Here is a 22,734-nt window from a genome sequence, read left to right as displayed (position 1 = left end):
CACTTAGGACATAAAAAAATTTGTGTGGATTTTCTTGGGTGAGTGAGTTTTAAGTTTCTGGATTGTTTTGAGGGAAAAGTTAGCATTGGCTGATATCTGTGATACAGAGTAGGCAGCTTCTTTCTGTCTTCTTCCACTGTCCTGGATATCAGTGTATATTGAGATTTATTTACATCTACTTAAGTAAATATTTATGTATTGTGTTGCATGGTTCTAGAATGTGCACCAGCAGCAGAGCACTAGAACAGTAGTGTCAGCAGTAAGAAGTGGGTACCCTGCCAAGCACAAAAACTTTGGGAAGCTTTGATTTAGCCTGATCCTCTTTTTGAAAGCAGTGGTGAAACTGGGTTTCAGATTTAAAACAACTCTGAATATTTACCTGAATTAATGTTTAAACATAAAGTGACTCTAACATCAAAATTCTATTATTAGAACTAATACACATTATTTCTAAACTTCTGAAGGTTTACTGAGATCTGCTTTTCGATTAACTGGTACTAAATGCTGTAACTGGGACCATGTTATTGTGAAGTATTATTATTTGTCATAATGATGAGTAGTATGTACTTGATGACAGATGTTTGTTAACGCATTAGTATTTAAGAAAGTAAATACCAAAAAGAGCATAAGAAATACAAAAATGTAACTGTTCATTGCTGTGTCAGCCCCTTCTTCAGGGTGAAACACTATATACATATATATCCCAATCATTCACTGCTTGTCCCTAAATGATCTGGCTTTGTTTTTCAAAGAGGGTATGGCTGTGGAAAGAAAAACATATAACTGTCCTCAGAACAGTAAATGTAAGTAAGTAAATGAGCTTGGTCTCATCTGTTTGAAGGCAAATTAGTATCACTGAGGCTTGTTCTGATTAGTGTTGGCCTCGCTTCAAGGATCAGCAAAACGTGTTTGTTTTTGCTGCAGAAAGTCTGTGCATTGAATCGCTCCACATGGTCACCCTGGTGTTTATGTTAATGTCTGGTTCTCACTTCAGAGTACAAGGTCAGTAAAGGTTTATGACTGACACTCAGGACGTAATTTGCCATCCCAGCTGTGAATATCTCTCTGAGATGGGAGATAACAACATTGTCTGTACCAGAGAGCAAGAGGTGTCTGGGAACACCCCAGTGGCCAGAGGGGCACAGCTGGGCAGGGCTCCCTTCCCCAGAGCACTGTGGCTGCCAGAGCCCTTTTGGCAGCACTCAGCAATATTGCCCCTCCTGAGCCTTGGCTGGAGGTGGGGGATAGAGTAGTTGTTGGCCCAGGACAAGAACCCGCTAGTGACTGTCCTAGCAGCTTAGCGGTACAGACGGTCACGTGCCAGATCCGGGGACCTTTCCTGGCACCATCTGATTTACTGCTATGGGTGTAGCCAACATGTGAATGAGACTGAACAAGAGCGACATGCAAAATCTGTTCAAGAGGAAGCTTCAAATGCTGACAGATTGGGGTAATTTTTTTTCTTGCATCTGGAATTCTTACTTTCTTCCTTCTGCTGTGAATAAATCTCTAAGGCAGAAGTTAGGAGATGCTGATTTCTTCTGTAGTAACACTGCTTTTGGTCTTAATATTTTCTCACATTTACAGAGCTACAAAATACATGCTTTCCTAAACATGTTTTTCTATCTGTATGTATTGCCAGCTGTACTTGACTTATTTTCAATTAGCATTTGGTGTTTCTACCAGAGTTTAGTCCTTGAAAAGAGTACGTTGTGGCTAACTGGAAACTTCAAATACTGCTGGATGGTTGCAAGAGAACTTTTGGATATTAACTCTTTTCAGAGTTCAACACTTTCTTCAAGTAGCCAGGTATTTCTTTGAGCCAACTCTGATGACACCTTTTTGGATGCCAGTGCAACCAACCCCTTCTGTAATTTAATATTCTATTTTTAGTGAATGTAACGGATGGAGAACATCTATCTATCTGTCATGTTCAGATATTTATAGAGCACTGATCTTTGTAATGCTGATCAGCACCAAATGTATTACATAAGATTAGCATCAAAATATATACAATGGAAAGTCAGCTCTGCTGCAGTTGTTCTTAAATTATTTTTAGTATTGCCCGCAAAACTTGTGTAGCTCAGTGCATTGCCCTGCTGTTGTGCCCTGTCTCTACTCTGTAGGAATCATTTCAAAAGATTAATTTATCTTCTCTCAGACCTTTGCAATCACAGGTCTCCTTCCTGAGGCTTCAAATAAGATTGTCAGTCAGTAATACACATTACAAAGATTTTAATAAATGCTACTTTCCACCAGGACTGAAACTGAGACAAACAATTTATCTCTCATCATCCTTCATGTGATTTGCAGGTGCAAGATTCCAAATTCTGCTTAATTTATATCCTCAGCTAATGTTGTGTTTTTTAATGCTACTTTGGTGGCTTGATTTTTTGCAGTTACTCATGGTGATTTTTTCAATTTTCCATTTTTAGTGGATACTCAGAATTAATAACTCCATATGAAATATATGTGGTCCACTAGCTAACCATTTAGGGTAGGAGTAGATTATTTGGAGATTTTTTGAGTTTAAAGAGGCAGACTGAGATAACAGCATATTCTTCTCACACCACTCTGGAAGATTTATTTTTGTCTTTCAAATTTTCTGAAAAAAAGCTGATCCTTTGAGTGTTTTTAAAAACTAGTTTGTAATTACTGAGGTTTAAAATAGATCTCGACTTTCTGCACATCTATCCCATCATCATAACTATTTGTAGCAGATGAGTTTTGATTTTTTTTCATGATTTCTTTCTTGGGGGTTTATGATGCATCTGATATATGATAGTCTATAGAAAAAAGTCTGCTGTTTGTTCTTTGATGATGTAGTTTTGGAAGTGTAAAGCTACCATGCCATGGTTTCACAGATCTTTCAGCATCTCTCTTCCTGAGATTGCAATTAAATGTGCTCTGATCTTGGTTTATATTATTACTGTTTTTAAAAATAATCTCTCCTTTATTAATGCTTCTCTTCAGTGGTTTGTAGACATTTGTTGCAGTGAAGAGAATGAGGAAAGAGGCTATAATGCCAGGTGGAATAGGAAAACAACAATTAGTTCAGCTTAAAACGTTGAGCTTTGAAAGAGACAGTCTTTACAAGGAATTTTTGTAATGTCATTTGTAGAAGAGAAAGTGTCTGTCATGCCTGATCAGGGCAACGAAGATTTAAAAAATCTGTTTTCAGGGAGTTATGTAGACAATAAGCAGTATGAAGGCATATTTTTGTCCAGAATCTAAAAGGCTAAGTGTATTTTAACTTATCCAGGGACTATATTGGAACGTCTTGGCTTAATCAGTGAAATTATTAAGAAAAGTAGAAATACAAAGGAGGATGGGATTTAAAAGTTCAAAATATTTCATTGAGAAGACACTTGGATGAGAAGGATCAGTTCTTAGTTTTCTGTGAGTATTCATGGAGATAGGAATTTTTTTCTGAACCTTTTGGTCTATCCTTAGTGTCTGACTAGGAAAAGGTGGAGAGGGGCTGGACCAAACAAGTTCTCCATTGATTTTACCCCAGTCTGCCCAGTGACAAGAAAAATATCCATAATGTGTTGCCAAAAAGAAAAATGTTGATCTAGGAGGGCTATAATTCTAGTTTCTTTTTAGGGAAATGATAAAAATGAATACCTCATTTATGAAAGAAAGCATTCTTTGAGTTGGATTAGTCTTATGTATTTCAAGGAGAAATGTACCTTACACCACCCAAACCCATTGCTTTGCCCATTTAATTTATACAAGTTCCTCAAATGAAATACGCTGGAGTAGCAAGAAAAGTGGATGTGAGCTGCATCTCTGTTAGGATGTTTATGTGGTTTGGGGTATCTGTGATGGGTTTTTTTCCCCACCCATCCTCTTATTTGACATAGCTAAATTTAACAAGATGAATAATACAATGAATTAGGGGAGAACAGGGTGGAGAGGGAGAGAGAAAAGACTTCCTGGAACCCAATTCTTTCAGTGAAGGAATAAAGATGCACTGGAATTCTGGCACTAGATTTAAAGTCCAGCAAATTTATGAGGCCTGTGATGGTTTTGAATTGAAAAGCATGATGAATCCTCATTGTAATGTCATACAGTGAATTTGTGATTGCCTTTTTTATTATGTGATCTTATAAGAATTAATCCGTGTCTCTTATTAGGTGGTGTTACATTGAATTGCGAGCTTTCTTTTGTGGGTGAATCATTATTCAGGACATATTCCAACAGTGAGATTTGTCTGACACTTCCAGGGAAATGTATCTAGTCCTCCTGTCTCAGTGTCAAATATTGTGAACTTTGGAGGGAAGTATGAAATCTAATAAGCTCACAAATCATCACGGACAGTAGTGAGATGACACCTCAGGAAAGGTTTATGTAAATAAAAGGTCAGTTACAATGGTATAAGTAATGTGAAAGATTATATTTTCTCCACTTCTTTTTTGAGATACATGAATTGTATTATACCAGTACCTTGAAGACATGGTATTACTGTCAATGAAAAACTTGTATCCATGCTACTTAAATGAGAGAACCCAAAAATATGAATTCGGTGTTTGGCACATTAAAGGAATTCATTAATAGCTATTTAAATAGAATATGTGGGAGGCTATTATATAATAAAATAATTTCAGAATAATTACTATTTCACTGTACAGTAATAAAAGCTAAACATGGCAGTAGGTCTAATTTAAAAATAATCAAAAGTCAGGTAAGGTTTGTAATTTATTTTTTTTTTTTGATGGAAAGATGAGAAGAGCTTTGTTGAAACAGTCATTAGGAAGCTACTTATACTGGTCAGAGAATACTTGCAAATATCTATCTGATAAATCACTTCAAAAAGCATTTAAACTTTTAAAAATGGAATTAAAAATCTAGAGGAGAGAGTTACATGAAATAACTTCATGAAACATTCTCTTCTTTCTCATGTTGTCTTTTGCTGGTTAGATCGTGACTCACATAACAAATGTGTGATTTTTTTTTTTTTTTTTAAGATATACTGGCTAAACTCCAGAAAAAATCATCCAAGCCTAAACGGCTGGTTTTGGGAGTACTATGTACTTCATTTTATCTTGCTGAGAAAGTGGTTAGAAGATTTTTTTATATCTAGTATGTTATTTTGTTTACAGGTGGAAAAAGAGTGTGATTGCACAATCCTTACAGTATTTTGTTATAGTAAACTCTAAGTTATTTCATACAAAACTAAATTCTATGATTCAGAAAAGGATTTGGTTAAATGTATGTTGATATGGTAAAGGATCTGGAATTTTGCAATTTTGGAACAACTGTAATGAGAGTTGGACCACATAAAGCTCAGTTATAAACTTCTACAGGGTGGAAATATTCTAATCTCAATTAACTTGATACCAGAAAAGGCATATGGCAATTAAATAAGTTGATTGTATTTTTTATGTGTAGGTGAATATCACCCTAACATGTTGGACCCCCCTCATGTGTCTTGGGGATGGATGTTTGCTCTTCACCCCTGGAGGTGCATTCTCAGTAGTTGGTTGAAACCAGCAGCTAATGGGATTACATATAAAATGTGATTAATCATTCAGTCATTAATTTGGCAAGCATGAAAAATTCAATAAGCTGTTACAGTCAGAGGTATTAGGATCAACACACATTGTCCTTGAAATCCTTCTCAGACTTGGGCTAGCTAGATAATACAAGGAAGATAATTTTCAGAAGTTGAGAAATTATTCCAAGTGTTTTAGGTTCAGGATTCTCTGAGATTCCTTAAAGGAACTGGTTTTATGGTGCCTTCTGATAGCAGTTGTTTTAAAGCATCTCGTTATTTAAGCACCATGAACCATTACCCACTTCTGATTACTTGTACAGTATTTTTCTTCTCAGATGATTCAAAGACTTGGAGATAAATCCTGTCTTCTCTGTTACAGAAAGACCATTTGCTGTTTTTCTTCCATTTATTTGGCTTTTGAAAATACTGATGAAGAAAAACCAAAACAAAACAGAAATGTCCCTTAGGGAATGGTTCAATGATTGCTTCTTGTTCTAACATGAATAGTATATGAGCATGATGTTCAGTCTGTTCTCCTGGTCAAGGACTTAACAGTCCTTTCAAATTTTTCTTCCCAAAATATGATTGTGTTTTCTATAAGATTTTGAATTTCTTCACTATAGAGCTCATTTTCTATATTTGTAGAATATTAAATTTTCATTTTTCTGAGGAAGCCAAAAAAAAAAAAAGAGAGATTCTGGAAGCTACAAGAATGTCCTGAAGGTGCAATATCAATGTTATTATGTACATTTTAAATTATTGCCTGAACTCATCGCTTATTCCTTTCTTTATGTCTTGAAATATTTCTTCTTTGCAAGATTAGAAGCCATTTCAAGAGCATAAATTCTTACTTATGATTTATTCTTAAATTTTAGTTAATTTATTTTTTTAAAGCAGAACATACATTTTAAATCATCCTCATCAGTCAAGGACCTTATTTGCTCTGACACATTCATTCAAATTCTACACTTGGAACCTCTAAATTATGTCTCTTCTTTTTGCAAATTATCCATTAAGTAGCTAATATATTAAGTGGCATAGCTAATGGAGTTCAGCTTCTTCTATGTTTTTCTGCTAAATGGTGCTTTTTTTACAAAAAGTAGTGAAACTTCTGTGTTTCTTAGGTGGAAAGAGATTGTAAAAGCCTCCTTCTGCCCTATGGAAAACACTAAACTTAATAGTAAATCATCCCAATTATTTGGTAGAAATCCCAGGGCCAAGCCCTATTGACGCAGAAACTCTGTAAATGGATTCTGTGCTTTATAATAAGTTGTTATGATCAGGCAGGAGGCCAAGAACCAGATGGATTGATTGTCTTCTGCCAGAGGTATGGCAATATCAGCTGCCTCTATTAGGAATGCATTTGTTGTTGTCAGTGTCAGCTTGACAATCATAGTTCAGTTTGTGCTATCAAAACATGTTAACCTTGTGATCCTGGAGTTAGATCGAATGCTCTGTGGAAAAGTGTTGTTTTAGTCTCATTTTAGGGTCTTCTCCATACTCCTAAATTATGGTGCTGTTTCCCACACTAAAGAGAATGCATTTGCTAAGGCTGTTTTAGAGAAATAAAATAAATTAAGCTTTCCAAAACTTTTTGTAAGGATGCACACAAGATCTTAGTTACTTAGTGTGAAACTGAGCCTTTTCATTAAGTGTGTAGTCTGTGAAGGGAGTAGTAGCAAACCAGCTCACAATCAGTGTCTCCTCTGAGCTTCCACCTGTTGAAAGAGGGGAGTGTTAGTCACTTTGAAGCATTAAATGAATTACAGGAAAATATGTATCAATACTCTGAGCTTTTCTACAAGAAAAAGACAAACTTGGTTAGCATTTTTTATAACCCTAGGGAGAACTGGTGATTTGATTAATGGCCTAATCTAAATTCTACATTCATTGCTTCATGGTGAAAACAAGATTTTAATCCAAAAGCAATCTTACCGTAGCACATCTCAACATGTGAGATCAAATCCATGCTGTCAAATTTCATGTCTGTTCTTAAGTATTAAACATAGAAAAGCGTAAAATCCAGAACACTTGATCTCATTATTTCCAAGATATATTTCCAAAGTAGGTCTATGCAATGGGGTGCAAATACATTTATAGGGTGAGAATGCATCTGACATGATTTCAGGCACTGTAGCTACCTGTGTGTATCTGTGGTACTGCTTTAGATTCCCTTTATAGCTGGTGAAGGAAAATAGGTGCATACAGGGTGCATTTACTCTCTCCCTAAAGCAGGGTTTTTAAAACGATGAATTACTCAATAGAAGTTCTTATTTCTTTGCTTAGTGGTTTACTGCATGTGGTCAGGTGAATCATTCCTGAAATTTTCTGCATTGGGCAACTTACTGACCCAAGATGAGGCACCTGCAGTCTCTGCGGGTGAAGCAGTGTAACCACGTAGATGCATTGAAAGATACAAACTAAAAGAAACTGTTTTTCAGAAGGATTTCTGAATTCAGTGAGAGCGCAGTGCCAGTCATGGCTTACAGTTTCTCCACCATGTCAGGCTGAAGCAAATAAGATGGCCTTAAGTCAGCTTGTTCTGCTTCATGACACATTCTTTGTGTATTGGCTTCTGCAGGTGTCCTTTTTTGTTTAATGAACTGCCTGATCTCAGTCTACTGCTCAGGCCTCACGTAATGTTGAATTAGATTTAAAACAACCCAAAAACTCTTCTGTGCAGCTTCCTCCAGCTAGTCAGCTGCTGGATTGAACCTGCAAATTACAACCTCCTACTTTAGAGAACACCCTCATATACATGTCAAAAAGACAGTATCTCCCAGTGTTTCTTTCTCATTTTAGTTTAACAGCTGCCCTTTGAGTTTTCTTTAAATGCTGCGTGGGACAGAAGCTCATGTTCACATTTTTTAGGGCACCACAAGACACAGCCTTTGTCCTAGTGCCTGGATGCATGATACAAAAGTCCTGGCTAATATATGCTGGTGGGACACTTCCCTGCCTCACCCCTCTCTTCCTCATGAGCGTCTCATGTTTGGCAGTGTGATTGTAGCTCCTGTTGGCAAAGGAAGCCCACACTGATGTATCACCCACTGTAGAATTGCTGCTTTCTGGGGAATGGGTGTCAGTGCTCTGCTACTGCCCATGAAATTACTGTAAATAGTGGACAGGCTGGAGGTAAAAGCAGAAACAATTTAACCAACTAAAATGAAGAGCGTAAAAAATCAATTGCTATACTTAAGGCAGAGTAAAACAGTTACAGTCATTGTTACTGTTGATTCCAGTCTGGCTTCAGCATAGCTTCTTTTCCCGTTTTCAGCTAGCAGACTTAAGCCAGTCTAACTCCCAGGGTGACTGACAGCTCCCTGGAGATGAGTTCTGGCCTTCAGCTGCGCTTTGTCTTTTACTCGTTTCCCAAAATAGATTCTGATCTGGGATGAAGTCACTCCTTCTGTCTTCCCTATTTCTGTTGAGCATAAATTCACCCTCCTGGCCTTCTGCATTTCAGGATGTAACCAACTGATTAAAAAGGCATCAGATTTTGTCATCGAAAAGAAGGCCTGTGGACTCTGTCTTTCAGCTGAGTGGATGTTGCCAGGCTTCACACTTGTTTGACTGAACCTATTTACACAGTGCAATCCCCAGTGGGCAGATAACAGAGGAAGAGTTAAATTACCACAAGGTTTAAGTGCATAACCTGTGTCTAGCACAGAATTTTAAAAGTACTTTCTATATAAAAGAGAGTGATGAATGTGAATCATTGATAAAACCTGGTATGATGGAAAGTAAGCTGAGGGATGGTTTGTGACTATGGTAAATTGGCCATAAGTGTGGTTTGTGGGAACCAGGGAGACACAGTGATGACATTTTTCCTAACTGGATGCATGATTGTACAGTGGGTATCAGATGTGTCAAGAATTCAGTCTGAGACATTAGAATACTGGAGTAATGATAAACTATCTGAAATAGAGATTCATACCAGTGACAAAGAGCATGTACGTGAACCATACTGGACAGAGTGCAGACCTTCTTGCTTTGAGGCAAGGTCTTCGTGGTGACAGCAAGAGAGACTTCTCCTGTAAATGGTAGGGTACACCTACCCCATGTAGGTGCCAGCTGTTCCTGTGGTGGCAGGACACAGCTACCCATTTAAGTGCCAGGTGTTCCCATGCCACACCTTCAGGAGAAGCGGTCCTAAGGAGCCCTGGGCTGCCCAGTTCCCACTCTACAAGGGTAGAGTTTTTCAGTCCTCTTGGCTTTATACCAGTACTTTTAAGGGTTCAGCACATCTTAACTGACAAAGTTCAAGTTGATTGGTTTAAGGAAATTTAATATGGTAAACAGTTTTAGAAGGATCGATTGGTTTTAAGGCATTTTTAGATTTTGCCTGTGAAGCTGCTGTGCCCTGTTGCTGACTTGAAGAGTTTCTTGTTACTGCAGAAGGATTACGTTTGTACTTGTTAATGGTTTTACTTACCAGTTAAGCTTCTTCACCAGCAGAAGAGACATAGCCTAATGTCTAAGAAAAGAAATTTCTTTACCATAAAGTCTGAGGAACTGAAATTTAAGTGTAACTGGGATGTAAAATTTTGACAGTTTAGTAGCATCTTTTATGTTTAATAGTTATAAAGTGCAAAAAGCTCAAGTAGCCTGTACAGTACTTGAAGGTGTGGGAAAAAAAGGTTATTTATGTCTGAGAGGGTGGTCAGCTGGGTGGACAGGTCTTTCTTTGCACGGCTGTTTTGTTATTAATCTGTGAAGCTGTGAGTGTGAGAAGCAGAATTCTCAAAACAAGTCAGGTCTGTCAAACAGAAATATATGGGAGGAAAGAGGGGTGTTCATAGCTCACATGGCTGTGCTCATCAGGAGGGAAGGAAGATGCTGAGACAACGATGTATTTGTCAGCTTGTTTAAAGATACACTTCGATGTCAAATAATTGAAGATACATTGGAAAAGATCTTTCCCTTTGCAAAGGCCTCAGAAACCTATTTATCCTGAAATAATCTATGAATTTGAAGAGAGGGAACAAACTGATATTGTCACCATAGCATTGTGAATAAATTCAAGTTCCTCTGTGCTTGCAAGAACTTGTCTAAATCTCCATTATTAGCAGTGCTGGGAAATACTAGGTAACTGTGCCTGTATGGTGTCTGTGTTTATGCTGTGTAGAAGATATGGGAAGTACAGGAATAGTCTTTCACTAGTAAAGATTCACTGTTTCCCATAACTTAAAAATTTTCCTATTATGTCTGTTTATTTTGTTCTTGAACAATTATTATTTTATATTCAGTTTCAGTTTAGGAGCTTTCTGTAGGACCTACAACTGTGTTTAAACACACACTCCATAAAAGTCTCTTGACTGCTTGTTCAGTAAGTTGGACATATTCTTACTGAGGGATTTTTGGAACTAGGCATCTCACAGGTTTCCTGGAGAATAATTCTGTGTCCTGAAATATATATAAATAGTCAGATAATTATATCTCACTAAAGCCTTCTATTAATAGCTATTCTTGCTTTAAATGTTTAGATGTACTTCTAGAATTCATATAACCTTTTGTCAATTCTTTGTATTTCTGCAGCTTTCAGTGCACAAGAAAATTTCCATTTGTTTCCCAGTTACGATTTATCATGTTTTAAGTTATAAATATATGCTGTGGTATCCTTATGGGAATGTTCCATAGTTAATGGCTATTTATGTATCATCCTGGAACTTTGATTTCTGTGGTAATGATAAAAAATGCGTGCTTTGAGCGGTTTAAATATGAAGAAATAATTTCTTTATTTTTACTGAAAGATTCATGGATAGAACTGTTTAATGATAGATCTGGCAGTTTTGGTGCTTGCAGTTCTATTTTTCTGTTGACTTACAAGCCTCTAATGTGTACAAAGTTCTAAGCCATCTATTTGAAAAAACAGAGCTTTTAAGGAGAGGTTTGAAAGGTTTTCAGAAGGACACACTGAGGATATAAAGAAAAGTGTACACTATTATACAGAGAAGCTGCTACTAGTTTATCATGTGTCCTCAGGTAGGTGATTTCACCTGACTCTTAGGTCACAAAGTTGAAGTTATGCTGAGACTAGGTATCACCAGGAGGTCTGGGTCTCAGTGCTGTGGTTTGGGAGCTCAGACAGTCTCTCATGGCTCCTGTTGCTGTTGTTCAGTTTCTTTTATGTGGAGGTGGAAATCCTATGAATCTACTCAAGAGTAAAATGGAAGAACATTGGGTACTGAAGACCTATGGCTTTCTGCTGTGGTCTAAGTTCAGTCTGGGGTGATGCACTGTTTAAAGAGTTGTTAGTAACAATTTCTGTGATCACTGCAGCTGTCTACTCAAGGAGATGCCAGCCAGGTGATTGGGCCACTCACAGAGGGACAGAGGAGGAACGTGGCTGTAGTTAATTCGCTGTACAAACTGCACCAGTCTGTTCTGAAGGTAGGCTTCTTTTGGCATTCCTCTTCCTGCTGTTGTGTTACCGTCTTTGCTGTATCATGTGCATATTCTTCTAATAGCTGGTGAAAGCTCTGACAGAAACTGCCCATTTCTGGGTTAAGAGCTGCACTTTGCTATGCATTTGTACAAATCTTTGAGACTTGGCTGGCCCTGGTAGTCACTGCTGTGTGTGACAAATTGTCAATATTAGAAGAGTGAAAGATGTGTTTATAGAGAATAATCGTGTCTCACAGCCATTACTTTGTGAGTATAAACAATTGAACTCTTTATGTTTTTTCTTGTCTCTGTACTGGTCAGCCTGATAGCCCTTGTCTGCATCTGTCAGCCCAAGGTTGTATTTTTCAGAAGACCCTCATTGCTTTCCCATAGTTGTGGCTGAACTGAAGAGTTGAAGAAAAGGGTGAAATCAAGAAAACCAACACCTCACAGCTATCTCTGTACATTATTACTGTGACCAAAGTCTAGCCTGGAAATTTTTCAGGACTAAGCACAGTTATGAATAATTCCAGTTTACTGGCTTAGTGATGCCACTGCGTACACAGTCTTTGTAAACTAAAATAAACAGATATATTGATAGTTGCAGTTAATTGTGTTTGAATTCTAGCCTGATTAGAAAAAAGATCATGAGTACTCCTGACTCTGGATATGTTTAAAGAATGTTAAAAAATGCTAAAAAGCCCATAAAATTTGCTTGGATTTTGCAAACAGATGGTAGATCAACTTTTAAGTCTGCTTTCTCTGATGTATTTAGTAATGAACCTCATGTGTCTTAGTGTTGGAGGGAGATCTGATATGATTCAGTCTTTGAGTTCAGTACTTATCTGGCTTAAAAATACTATTGTATAGCGTGTTCATAACTGTAAGAAAATTGGTAGAATATTTCTTCAGATCATTCCTTGACTTTCAATTCTGATATTTTTGTAGCTGTACATAAACAGTTATTTACAATTAGTAGTATAATAGTCATAATACTGAGAAATAACAACCATTCTTTCAATTATGTGCCACAGAGATGCTTGTATAGTCCTCCATGAATTCTATACTTAGCAGGGGGAGAATACACCAGTTATTTTTATTCTGATTCTGTTAGCCCTTCAGCTAAATTTCAGCTTAACTCCATTGAATCACTTCCTTGCCAAGGCAGAAGCAGAGTTGATAGGAGATTTGAGAGCGAAGGAGTGATACTGGTGCGTTGAAAATTCTGTCTGTATAAAACATATTTGAGAGTTATCTCTACCTATGTAAACCACTCATTACTAGGGATAACTTGTATGTTTTGCAATGAAGTTGAATATAATGGATTCTAAGAATTTGTTGAATGCTATTAATAATTACTTTACAATTTTTAGGTCATTACCAATCAGAGCTCATTTCCAGCAGCTGCTGAGCAAACAGTCACAACTGCCTTAAAGGTAATTGAATGTCCATATGCTGCAGGGATAGGGGTGAGCTTTGCTTTGTTTTTACATTTAAAACGGGCACTTACTTCCCACATATTATTTTGTGTCAGTATATTTAGTAACAGGTGTACAAATATTCTGACATTTCTAATTTGTTGTATCTGCAGCTACATATATGTTGCATATGCCAAATCACTGCTTGAGCACTGTTTGTGTTCAGAATATTCTCGTAACGGTCAGAACACAGATGTCATCTTGACTGTGAAAAGAAATGTTTCTCTCTGCAGCATTCACACAGCAATTGCTGGATCCTTCATCACCTCCTTCCTCCCCCTGACAGATACATCAAATTATGATTTTTATGCTACCTGGTGCCTTCCTGGAGGGGGGTGCGGGTGGCGGTGCAGCCTCTGTGGATGACAGCTCTCCACACCCATCCTGCTGGCCACTGACCTGGGAGAGGTTGTGTGCAGGGGAATGAAGGGCAGCTTGTGTCTGGGGAATTAACAGCTGAATCAAGTGTGTCCACCAAAATCTGTATGCCAAATCAGGAGAATGCCAAGTTGTTGTGCACCTTTTTGAAGGAAGGCTTTACACAGAAGTAGCAAACAGCTTCATTTCTGCACTTCACTGGTAAAATCAATTAAAGAGAAATGTTATCTTAGGCTTCGGTCCTTCTATTTAGCATTTTCTAATGCAGAATAATAAAAAGAACTGATAAAATTAACTGTTTCTCAGTGTATTTTTGAGGTGTCAAAATGCAAATGCTCCTAGTTTTGGTTTCCTTACTTGTGCCTTTTTCTTTTTCTATTTTAGGCAGTCCATGATCTAATGGGTAGTGCTGTTCAGCCGTTACTGAACTCAGTAGGAGATTCAGTGGAAGCTATTATCATCACTATGCACCAGGAAGATTTTTCTGGGTAACTAGAAATATCTCTTAAATTTACCATTGCTCTAGTAAGATATCCTGCATATGCTTAATAGATTGTTATTGCCACAATGTCCTTGAAGCAAGAGTGCTTGTTTGTTGAGAGGAAGGTGATGCTTTATGGTCAGTGAACAGAGAAAGCAGAATTACACCTACCCATTGAAACAAATTAATCAGGTAGTGCCTGTCTTCTTCCCCCCTCCCCCTTTTTCTTTCATATCTGTTGAGTAAAATTCATTTTAAATAGAAAAAGAAAGGCAAGCAGAGGCCATTTTTATGCTTAAAAAGTGCCTTTTGCTTTCAAAATGTATTGTTGGTGGACAGTCTTGAGAATTGTCAGTACTCCTGCTTCTCAAAGCAAATAGCCTCTGATGAAATAGTTAATTTTGATTTTTTTTAATTTAAATCTCAAATTTAGTCTGTTATGCTATTTTCCCATAGCATTTTCATTAAACTTTCCAGTATTCTTTATGTGTAAAGAATCTTGAGTCTTATCTATATTCAGACTTCCTTCTTGAATTTTGTTTTGGTTGTCATTTGTGTTCTGGCATTGCTTATATTGTCATTAGTTGTCCTGTTTTCTGTCTTGAAAATTCACTGAAAATAGTATATTTTCAAAGGTGTTTCGAATTTTCCTTTTGACTTTTTTTTTTTTTAAACAATATTTTATTCTCACCATCTTTCTTTTGGCACCAGTAGCAAAATGCTCTCTAGGTGGATAAACTGTTTCCAGCCAAAGGCTGTGTTTTGTTAGATAGCCTGTACGTTCAGCTTCCTGAGTTTGGAAGAGCTCTTTTGCCTGACTGTGAGTCAAAGAAACAGAAAAGGGATTGATTTGTGTCCAGGGGTTTCTGTGCTGCTTCTGTGATACTGACTTTATAATCCTGTGTTTGGGGGAATCTAGGAAACTAATTCTACACAGATAACAGGTTTGGGATAGGCTAAACTGGTAACCCTGTGACACGTGTTTGTATTTTATGATCCATTATTAGAGTTTCAAATCAACAACTGGGACGTTTAAATTTAGGGGCTGGATTTGGGGTTTAGGCTCTAAACTGATGGAAGCTCTGCAAGTTGAGTAGGAGTTGGGGGGATTTCCTTTATCTCATTAGGATGAGAATGGCTGATAAAGAGATATTTTTTAACTATGGTGTCAGAGAGAGCTATATGCTCCTTATGCTAAGTAGAAATGAGACTCTAATTCATGCCATCACTGCATGGGATGGGAATAAAATTAAAAAGAATCCAGTAAGTTTTGGCTGTGTTTTAAAGATGAATTTAGCTGCTCCTATTTCTTTTTTTTTTCTTTTTTTTTTTTTTTTTTTTCCAGATCATTATCCGGCTCAGGAAAACCAGATGTCCCCTGTTCTCTCTACATGAAAGAGCTACAGGGTTTTATAGCCAGAGTCATGAGCGACTACTTCAGACATTTTGAGTGTTTTGACTTTGTCTTTGATAACACTGAAGCCATGGCTCAAAGAGCAATTGAACTTTTCATTCGCCATGCCAGTCTAATAAGGCCCCTCGGTGAAGGTGGAAAGATGAGGGTTGCAGCGGATTTTGCACAGGTACTCTCAGTACTGATTTCTGCTTTTTAGTGTTACTTCACTGATTTCACAGAAAAGTGTCAATACTTTTGCCCCCATCAGAGTATAAACAGGCAGTTGTAGAGATTGGTGCATTCCAGGTATAAACATGCTCTCTGATAGTATACTGGATCCTGATAAATGCATCCACCAAGTAATTGAAGATCTCCCATCACCGTAAGGCACATTCAGGGAGATCTGACAGCTTCCTGTCAAGTGACTGTTGTGTTTAAATTCAGCTGCATCTTGACATTCTGTCCCACTTGGCTGACCTCTTCGGCACGTCCATCATTTGCCACCATTCATTTCCTTCATCCTTTCTCTCTCTTGGAATGGAATGGTGTGTCACTTTCTTAATCGCTCCATATATCACAGTGCCCACAGTGGTTAATGGCTAACCCAGCTGCTTTGCAGTGAAGGAGACAAGCTAAAGAAATACCTGGGGAAGAACAGAAGGGCAGTTTTCTTGTGGAATTCTCTTCATGATCCGATGGACTTACCTGCCTCTCAGCTTTACCTAACTCCTACACTGGACTAAAACGCAAAAGAAATTGCCAGATTCGTATCCACTCCCTGTCTGTGTTATCTGCTGTATTAAACTTTAATTAGTAACGCTGCGTGGTTAACTTGCCAGAGAATCAGGCATCCACTAGATTAAGCCGAGGGTGCCGGTTATTATTATCCAAATGGAAAAGGGAATTAGCATCAGCTGTCTGCATACTGAGTGCTGCTTTTGGCTGGTAGGTAAGTGAGGTAGGAGAGGAAGGCAGGGAGGGAAAAATTGCTGCCACCTCCACTCTTGCTTGTGGCTTCTTTGTGTCATTTGCCTGTGAGTTACACGCTCCGGAGTAAAATCTTTTTATTCATTACTCAAACGTAGCAAATCAGGCTTTAACCAGAGAAATTAAGGGGAAGTTCTCAATTGCTTTCAGTGAGAAGGTTCCATTCTCTTCTCTGTTTTGAAGACAATGGCATAAAATTGGAAGAAAAAACAAGGACGCTTGACTTTTCGTGTGGAAGGAATAGAGATAATTTTTGTAATTTATGCTACTTATACTAATTTAACTAAAGTAAGTCATATAAATTTGGGAAATATCTTCCCCTGGTTCTACAGTAAGAGCATCTGATCTAAGCAGCTGTTATAATCTAAAAATATTGCTTGTTTATCATTTTTTAAACATTGATTTTTCTCGTTCTGAGATAGGCTACCTTTTAAGTGAAAAGCAAAGGTATGTTTTCATCTGAATGTAGACAAATTTGCGTGGTCTTCTCCACTGTGCTGAGTATAACTCCTGGATGGACAACTGTGTAAAGATGTGATTTCTTTTGTACCATGGAATCAAAAAAAAAAAAAAAGGGTTTGAATTCATTCTTGTCTCCTGCCTTCAACTGTTGCTTCATCTGGAGGCTGCTTTGTGTTTTTCTTATCTTCACATGGCACCATATTCTTGGCCTGTTTAAAAATGGGCTTAAGACAAGAAATATGTCTGTGTCCAACCAGCCCCATACAGCCAGCTCAGTGCTCGCTCTGCACCCTTGAACCTCTCTGCACAGAGCTCCTCAGGGTGTGCCAGGCTGCACAGGGGCTGTCGTGTTCAGAATGGCCTGGGCACTGTATCCTGTTGCTTGGCATAACAGAAAAAGGACTGAAACATTTTGCATGTGGAAGCTGCCTTATATCCATGTTTGCTGTGGTGCGTGTGCTCCTCCCAGAAGAATGGTGGGTTCTGGGCACGGGCCCATGACACCAGCTCCTGGCAGCCCCCCAGGAAGGTTGTTGCTCTGACCCAGACAGGAGTTGTGGGCACATTTGCCTGAATGCAGCTGTAATGCTGATCAGGACTAGGGGAGGTTGCTGCTGCTCTGGGCTGAGGAGAGCAGAGAGCAGGTATTTAGCTGGGCTGCTGGCTTGATGGGCAGTATAAATTTTCCCAAATGGCCGTAAAGGGTGTGTGCAGGGCTCTTGTCATTTCCAGAGGAACCCAGAGGGAAGGACCTGCCTGGAAAGGCACTGTGTGAAGGCCGTGGTTTGTTTATAAACTGTTTTAACTTTTATTCTGTCTTGTAGAGTTATTTTGAATTTTCTCTGCTCAAAAAGGGTTACATGTTCCTGCTCAGAACTAACTTTTGAGATCTAAAACCCTTTTGGTACTTGGGGTTGCTTGGAAACAAAAGACCTGGGCAGAAATCTGTCCAGAATTTTTGATTAGTTTGAGGTTCTCTTACTAACATACATGAAGTAAGTCACATAATCTTGGATTGCATCAGATTGTGGGTATCTCGTGTGCTTTTGCATGTTTCTTTCAGGGCTCTCAGAGTTACAGCTGCCTTATACTCAGCAGAACAGCTTTAGCTAAGAGTCAGATTTGAAAATTTTTGCACTGGAAATGTGTTTTACTGATAAATTGCCTCAAAAGAACAGGTGTCTACACAGAAGGGAGAAAACAGATTTCAAGTTCTCTTCATTCAGAACTGGGCTTGGTGAGGTGCATAACAGCCAGTTTTCTTCAGGGAGCCTCAGCTACTTAGGACTTACTGCTGTAGCTCTGTTGAATTCTGTCTTACCCTGTTTCCAGTGGCAGTATTGCATTTGGCTGTCCTGTGCATTACAGAGTTTTGAGCAGTGAGACTAGGTGTGTGCTAGTGTGGCAGCTGTAAACACAGCTATGATAGGCTTGAACTATGCCTGAATATCATGAATATGATTTCATGTAAATGAGTGCTTGAAATGTGTGCAGCACTGCAAGGTTTTTATCGTGTACAGTGCTACAGTTCCTTGGGAGCCTTGTTTGAAATATTTCCAGTCGACAGGCTGAGTTCACCTCTTTACATGCTCTCAGTTTTTATGCAGGCTGTTGCACAAGATTACTTTTTGGTTCACCCCTCTGTGTTCCTGAATCAGTTTGCTTTATTTGGTTTTGTATTGTTAAGGTGACTAGAATTCAGTATTCACATATTTAATGCCAAATTTCACTTTTTAATTCACTACTAGTCAGACTGAAACAAATATTCTCCTGGAGGCAAGCAAGCCAGCAAGCCCTGATGGTTTTCAACATTTCTGTTTCTGGGAAGTACCAGTTCTTTCCCAGAGGACCTTCTAACTTGCTTGGTATTCAGAGTTGTTGCAGCACTTAGGCATACTCTGGGCTTGTGGCTTGTAGTTCAGGCCTTCCTAAAACCCAGTGGAAGTGCTGGACAATGCAGCAAAGAATGAAGTATAAGCACAGTCAGTTGAGGAATTTATTTAGAAGAAGTGAGGAATCTACAGTAATATTTGGCATGGAAATTAGTCATCTGTTATACAGAGTTTGTAAGCTGATACAGGAAAATAGCTGTTTATTACTAGCAAATACAAATCACAACTGCATTGAAATAAAATAGTCTAGTAATTGCAAAGACAAATTAATCATTATGCTTCATGGCATGAAGGCATGACATGATTTCCCATCTATTTTGGAGCGACATATAAGGCAGGAGCCACTGTCTGCGCCAAGAACCCCGTCTCATGTCATGACTGATTATTTTCAGCCTTGTATAGTGAACTATTTTTATTGGTCCTTTTTGAGGTAATACTTTTCTGCTTATGCTTTCCAGTGTTTCTTATCTAGGTGTGATTTACAGTTGGTTTTTTTTGGCATTGTTCAAGTACTGTGTTCAACCAGTTTTGGTGGGATATAGTTAGCACTGCCACCAATTCTTCAAGCCTTTCTCAAAAAATTACTGCAAAATGTTTGATGTTTATTGAATTTTCCTCGAAAAATGTTTTTGTGGTAGAATTTGACAATGCTAAATTCTAGTGTAGAAGAAATGTTTCTATCTGCTGGTTAGCCTATGGTCAGAATGTGGTTTCCTGATTCAATATGTGGCATTAAAAAGTATCAAGAATATTAGACATTTGGGTTTTAAAAAATGTAAACAGAGTCGCTCATTTGATCAAACATGATGATAAAAGTATAAAAGTGCTTTTTCTCATTTTTCATAAATTTTCCTTTTTAGTTTCTTATAGAGAAGTGAAAGCAGCAGGATGCTGTAATCACAGTTGTAGTCATAAGGACAGAAACTACTAAACCTAAAATGCATTTAATGTTTAATGCTAATTATCTTCCTGGAAAGAGGGAATTACTTTCTGTTGTTTGTTGTTTTAGAGGTGTTACAGCTGAAGGATTTACTTAAGCATCAACCGTTTTGGAATTGCTGCACTGGGGAGAAATCAAATTCCACTTCCCTTCAAGGCCAGCTTCTTTCATATAATAGTTCAGGGCTCTTCTGCTCCCTTGCTTGTTAAAGCATTCTGTTCTGTTGAATGGCTAGAAAAAAGCATTTTGAGTTAACATTTAAAAACTTGGAATTCATCTTGGCCAGGAGGAAATGCAATTGCTAAAAATTTAATGTTAAGATTTTCCAGCTGAAAAAACAGCTGTTTAGTAATGAGAGATCTTGAAAATACAATAGGCTCTAAACAATAACTTCACTATGAGGTTTTTCAAAGCACTCTTCAATATATATGCATTATCTGTATCTAGACTGTGTATTAACTTCACCCTTGAGTTGCTGAACATAATCCAATTAGAGAAGCCAGGCATGTGATGTATTTTTTACAATATGGCCATCCAGTGAATAGTTCAACAGATAATTGACCACCTAGCCATGGGCTATGGCAGGGTCATGTGAAAAGAGAAGATAATATAGCCTTTTTGGGCTTAGAGAGCAAGAGCCATTGAGAGGAAGCATATGCTAGGCAGGAGTCTGCCACTGTGTTCTGCAAAGCATAGCAAAGTAACGTGAATAAAAGAAATGGGTTTTGAACAAAGTTAGAAGAAATGAGTCTGTAGGCCTTCTTCTGTTCTATCTGCTGCTTCCTTTTGGCAAGTGTGTACATCTCCTACTGCTTCCCTTGGATCCTGTGTTAATGATTATCTCACATCAAGCCTCTGCGGTTGCAAATTACTGCTTGGACACCCAATTTATCACTGAATTTAACCTGGATATCTGAATTTTCAAATTTGCAGTTTTGGAAGGGAAATTTGGAAAAGAAACAAAAAAATACTGCTTTACCCTTTTATATGTAAATTCCACAGGTCATGGCTGTGTGAAAGGCCTTACACACATAATGCAAGTAGTGGCTTACCGACAGCCAAAACCATCACCCAACCTGTAAAAGCTCACCAACATGCTTTGCAAACTAGAGCTGTGTATCATAGCAAGAGCTGCTGCAGTACAAACATGTTGCATGAATCAACAGTTGATGCCATTTCAGGTGATGACAGGTAGCAAAACCCAGAAGTGAAGTACGCTCAATCCGCCGCCCGATTCCAGCACCTTAAAAACAGCAGCTGTTCCAGCCGAGTGGTTCCTCCCCAGCACTTGCTGCCATCGCTGGCATGATGCTCAGCAGAGACACAAAACCCCGCTCCTCGGCCTGCAGAAATGAATGTAACAGCAGAAGGATGCTGTAGCATCTCACTGCATCGCTTGCTCAGACAAATACTTAAAATGAAAGAGAAGAAAACAATCTCAGTTATTATGTGTATTATACTTTTTATTGGAGGAATTGGGTTATAACACGTAGCAGACTAGTATTGTAAATTAAAGAATGAGTTTCTGTGGTTTCTGTACATTTTTACCACGTTAGTTTTTGCTCATTCCCACTCTTCATGAGTCAATTTGAGATAGTATAGTATGTGGCAAAGCTTAAAAACAATATTTTTCTTTGGCAGCTAGTACTTCACGAATCAACCATCTGCTGCCATTAAATCTATCTAGTTCTAGCAGTGCTAATAATTTCCTACAGTTAATAAAGGTTGAAGATGAAGTAATAGAATTTTCCAAGGTAAATTTTCTTCTTTAGTACTTAAGACTAAAAATGTTGATTTATAAAAAAAAGCAAAATATATTCAAGAGAACTCATTTAAATTTGTTTTAATAAGGAATTGGTTAAACTATAGAAAGTTTCACTTAGACCTCATTGCTTCATATTATGTTTCAGAAGTGAAACAATCGTTTAAAACTTATTAAGCAAAATTATATTTTTGCTGTGCTGCTGTTTCTTCCCCTCATGAGTACAGTTTGATCCATGCGTCTCTGTTTCCACAAGTCAGACTGGCAGTTTGTTGCCTGTTATCAGAGTCTTTAAAGAACCTAAAGGAATTGTGTTCTCCCTGGTCCCTCACAGCTACAAGCCCACAGCTCCCACCGGAGCTGGGACACCAGCTCCTGCAGGATATCAGTTACTTCCAGCTGCCCCCAGGCCAATACTGACGCCTGAAAAGAAGCTCTGGAGAAATCACAGTCTCACTCCCATTTGGTTTTCAGGGTCTGTAGGGTTCTTGTATCATGATGCAGCAAAGCATACTTAATTATCTCCTCCTTTTGGCTCCCTGATTATCTCCTCCCGATTCTGTGTGGCAGACCGGCCTCGTGGCTCCCATTTATGCTCAGAAATGTCCTGGGGGACCTAGGGGAGCAACATGCTTAACTTGTAAGCTTCATGGCAGTCTGGAGTTGGAGCACCTCCCTGCAGCAATCCCCAGGAAGAACCTGCCTTTCCTGTGTTTATGCCTTCTGCTTCGCTCCCTTGGATTCAGTGCACGGCACAGGACCTGTTGGCTTCTCAGGCACAGGAATGTTGACTTCTCCCCTGCCTAACTTGGGCACAGTCTGGTGGACAGCGTGCCTGCTCAGGAGCTGCAGAACTGGGTTGTATGTGCTCTGCAGCCCAAGGAATGGGTACCTTGCACCTGGAGGCTCTGAGGGGATGGGTCAGGGTTCCCAGATGGCTTTAGAAGAGAGGCCTGTTCATAGCCTAAAGATCTAGGGACCAGGAGGGCAGCAGGCAGGAGGAAGCTGGACTGTTACCCAGGGCTGGAACCTTACTCCTGCTTCCTGGATTTTTATTCACTTTCTGCTCCT

At 38.5% G+C, this 22,734-nt stretch overlaps 1 protein-coding gene across 1 annotated transcript in view; it reads left to right on the top strand.

Moving 5' to 3' along the window:
- The window catches only part of COG5 (component of oligomeric golgi complex 5), a 182,987-nt gene that overhangs the window by 146,758 nt on the left and 13,495 nt on the right, over nt 1–22,734 (top strand). The window contains exons 15-18 of the mRNA XM_050325218.1: nt 11,783–11,893; nt 13,261–13,323; nt 14,128–14,231; nt 15,570–15,807. Of these exons, the coding sequence (XP_050181175.1) occupies nt 11,783–11,893; nt 13,261–13,323; nt 14,128–14,231; nt 15,570–15,807 (516 nt within the window). The remainder of the gene's footprint in view (nt 1–11,782; nt 11,894–13,260; nt 13,324–14,127; nt 14,232–15,569; nt 15,808–22,734) is intronic.

The sequence above is a fragment of the Myiozetetes cayanensis genome, unplaced genomic scaffold, assembly GCF_022539395.1.
Source record: "Myiozetetes cayanensis isolate MyiCay16 unplaced genomic scaffold, myiCay2020 scf3, whole genome shotgun sequence".
In the NCBI taxonomy this organism is placed as follows: Eukaryota; Metazoa; Chordata; class Aves; order Passeriformes; family Tyrannidae; genus Myiozetetes; species Myiozetetes cayanensis.
Note: the sequence above shows the minus strand (reverse complement) of the source record. Positions and strands in the feature narration are given on the sequence as shown.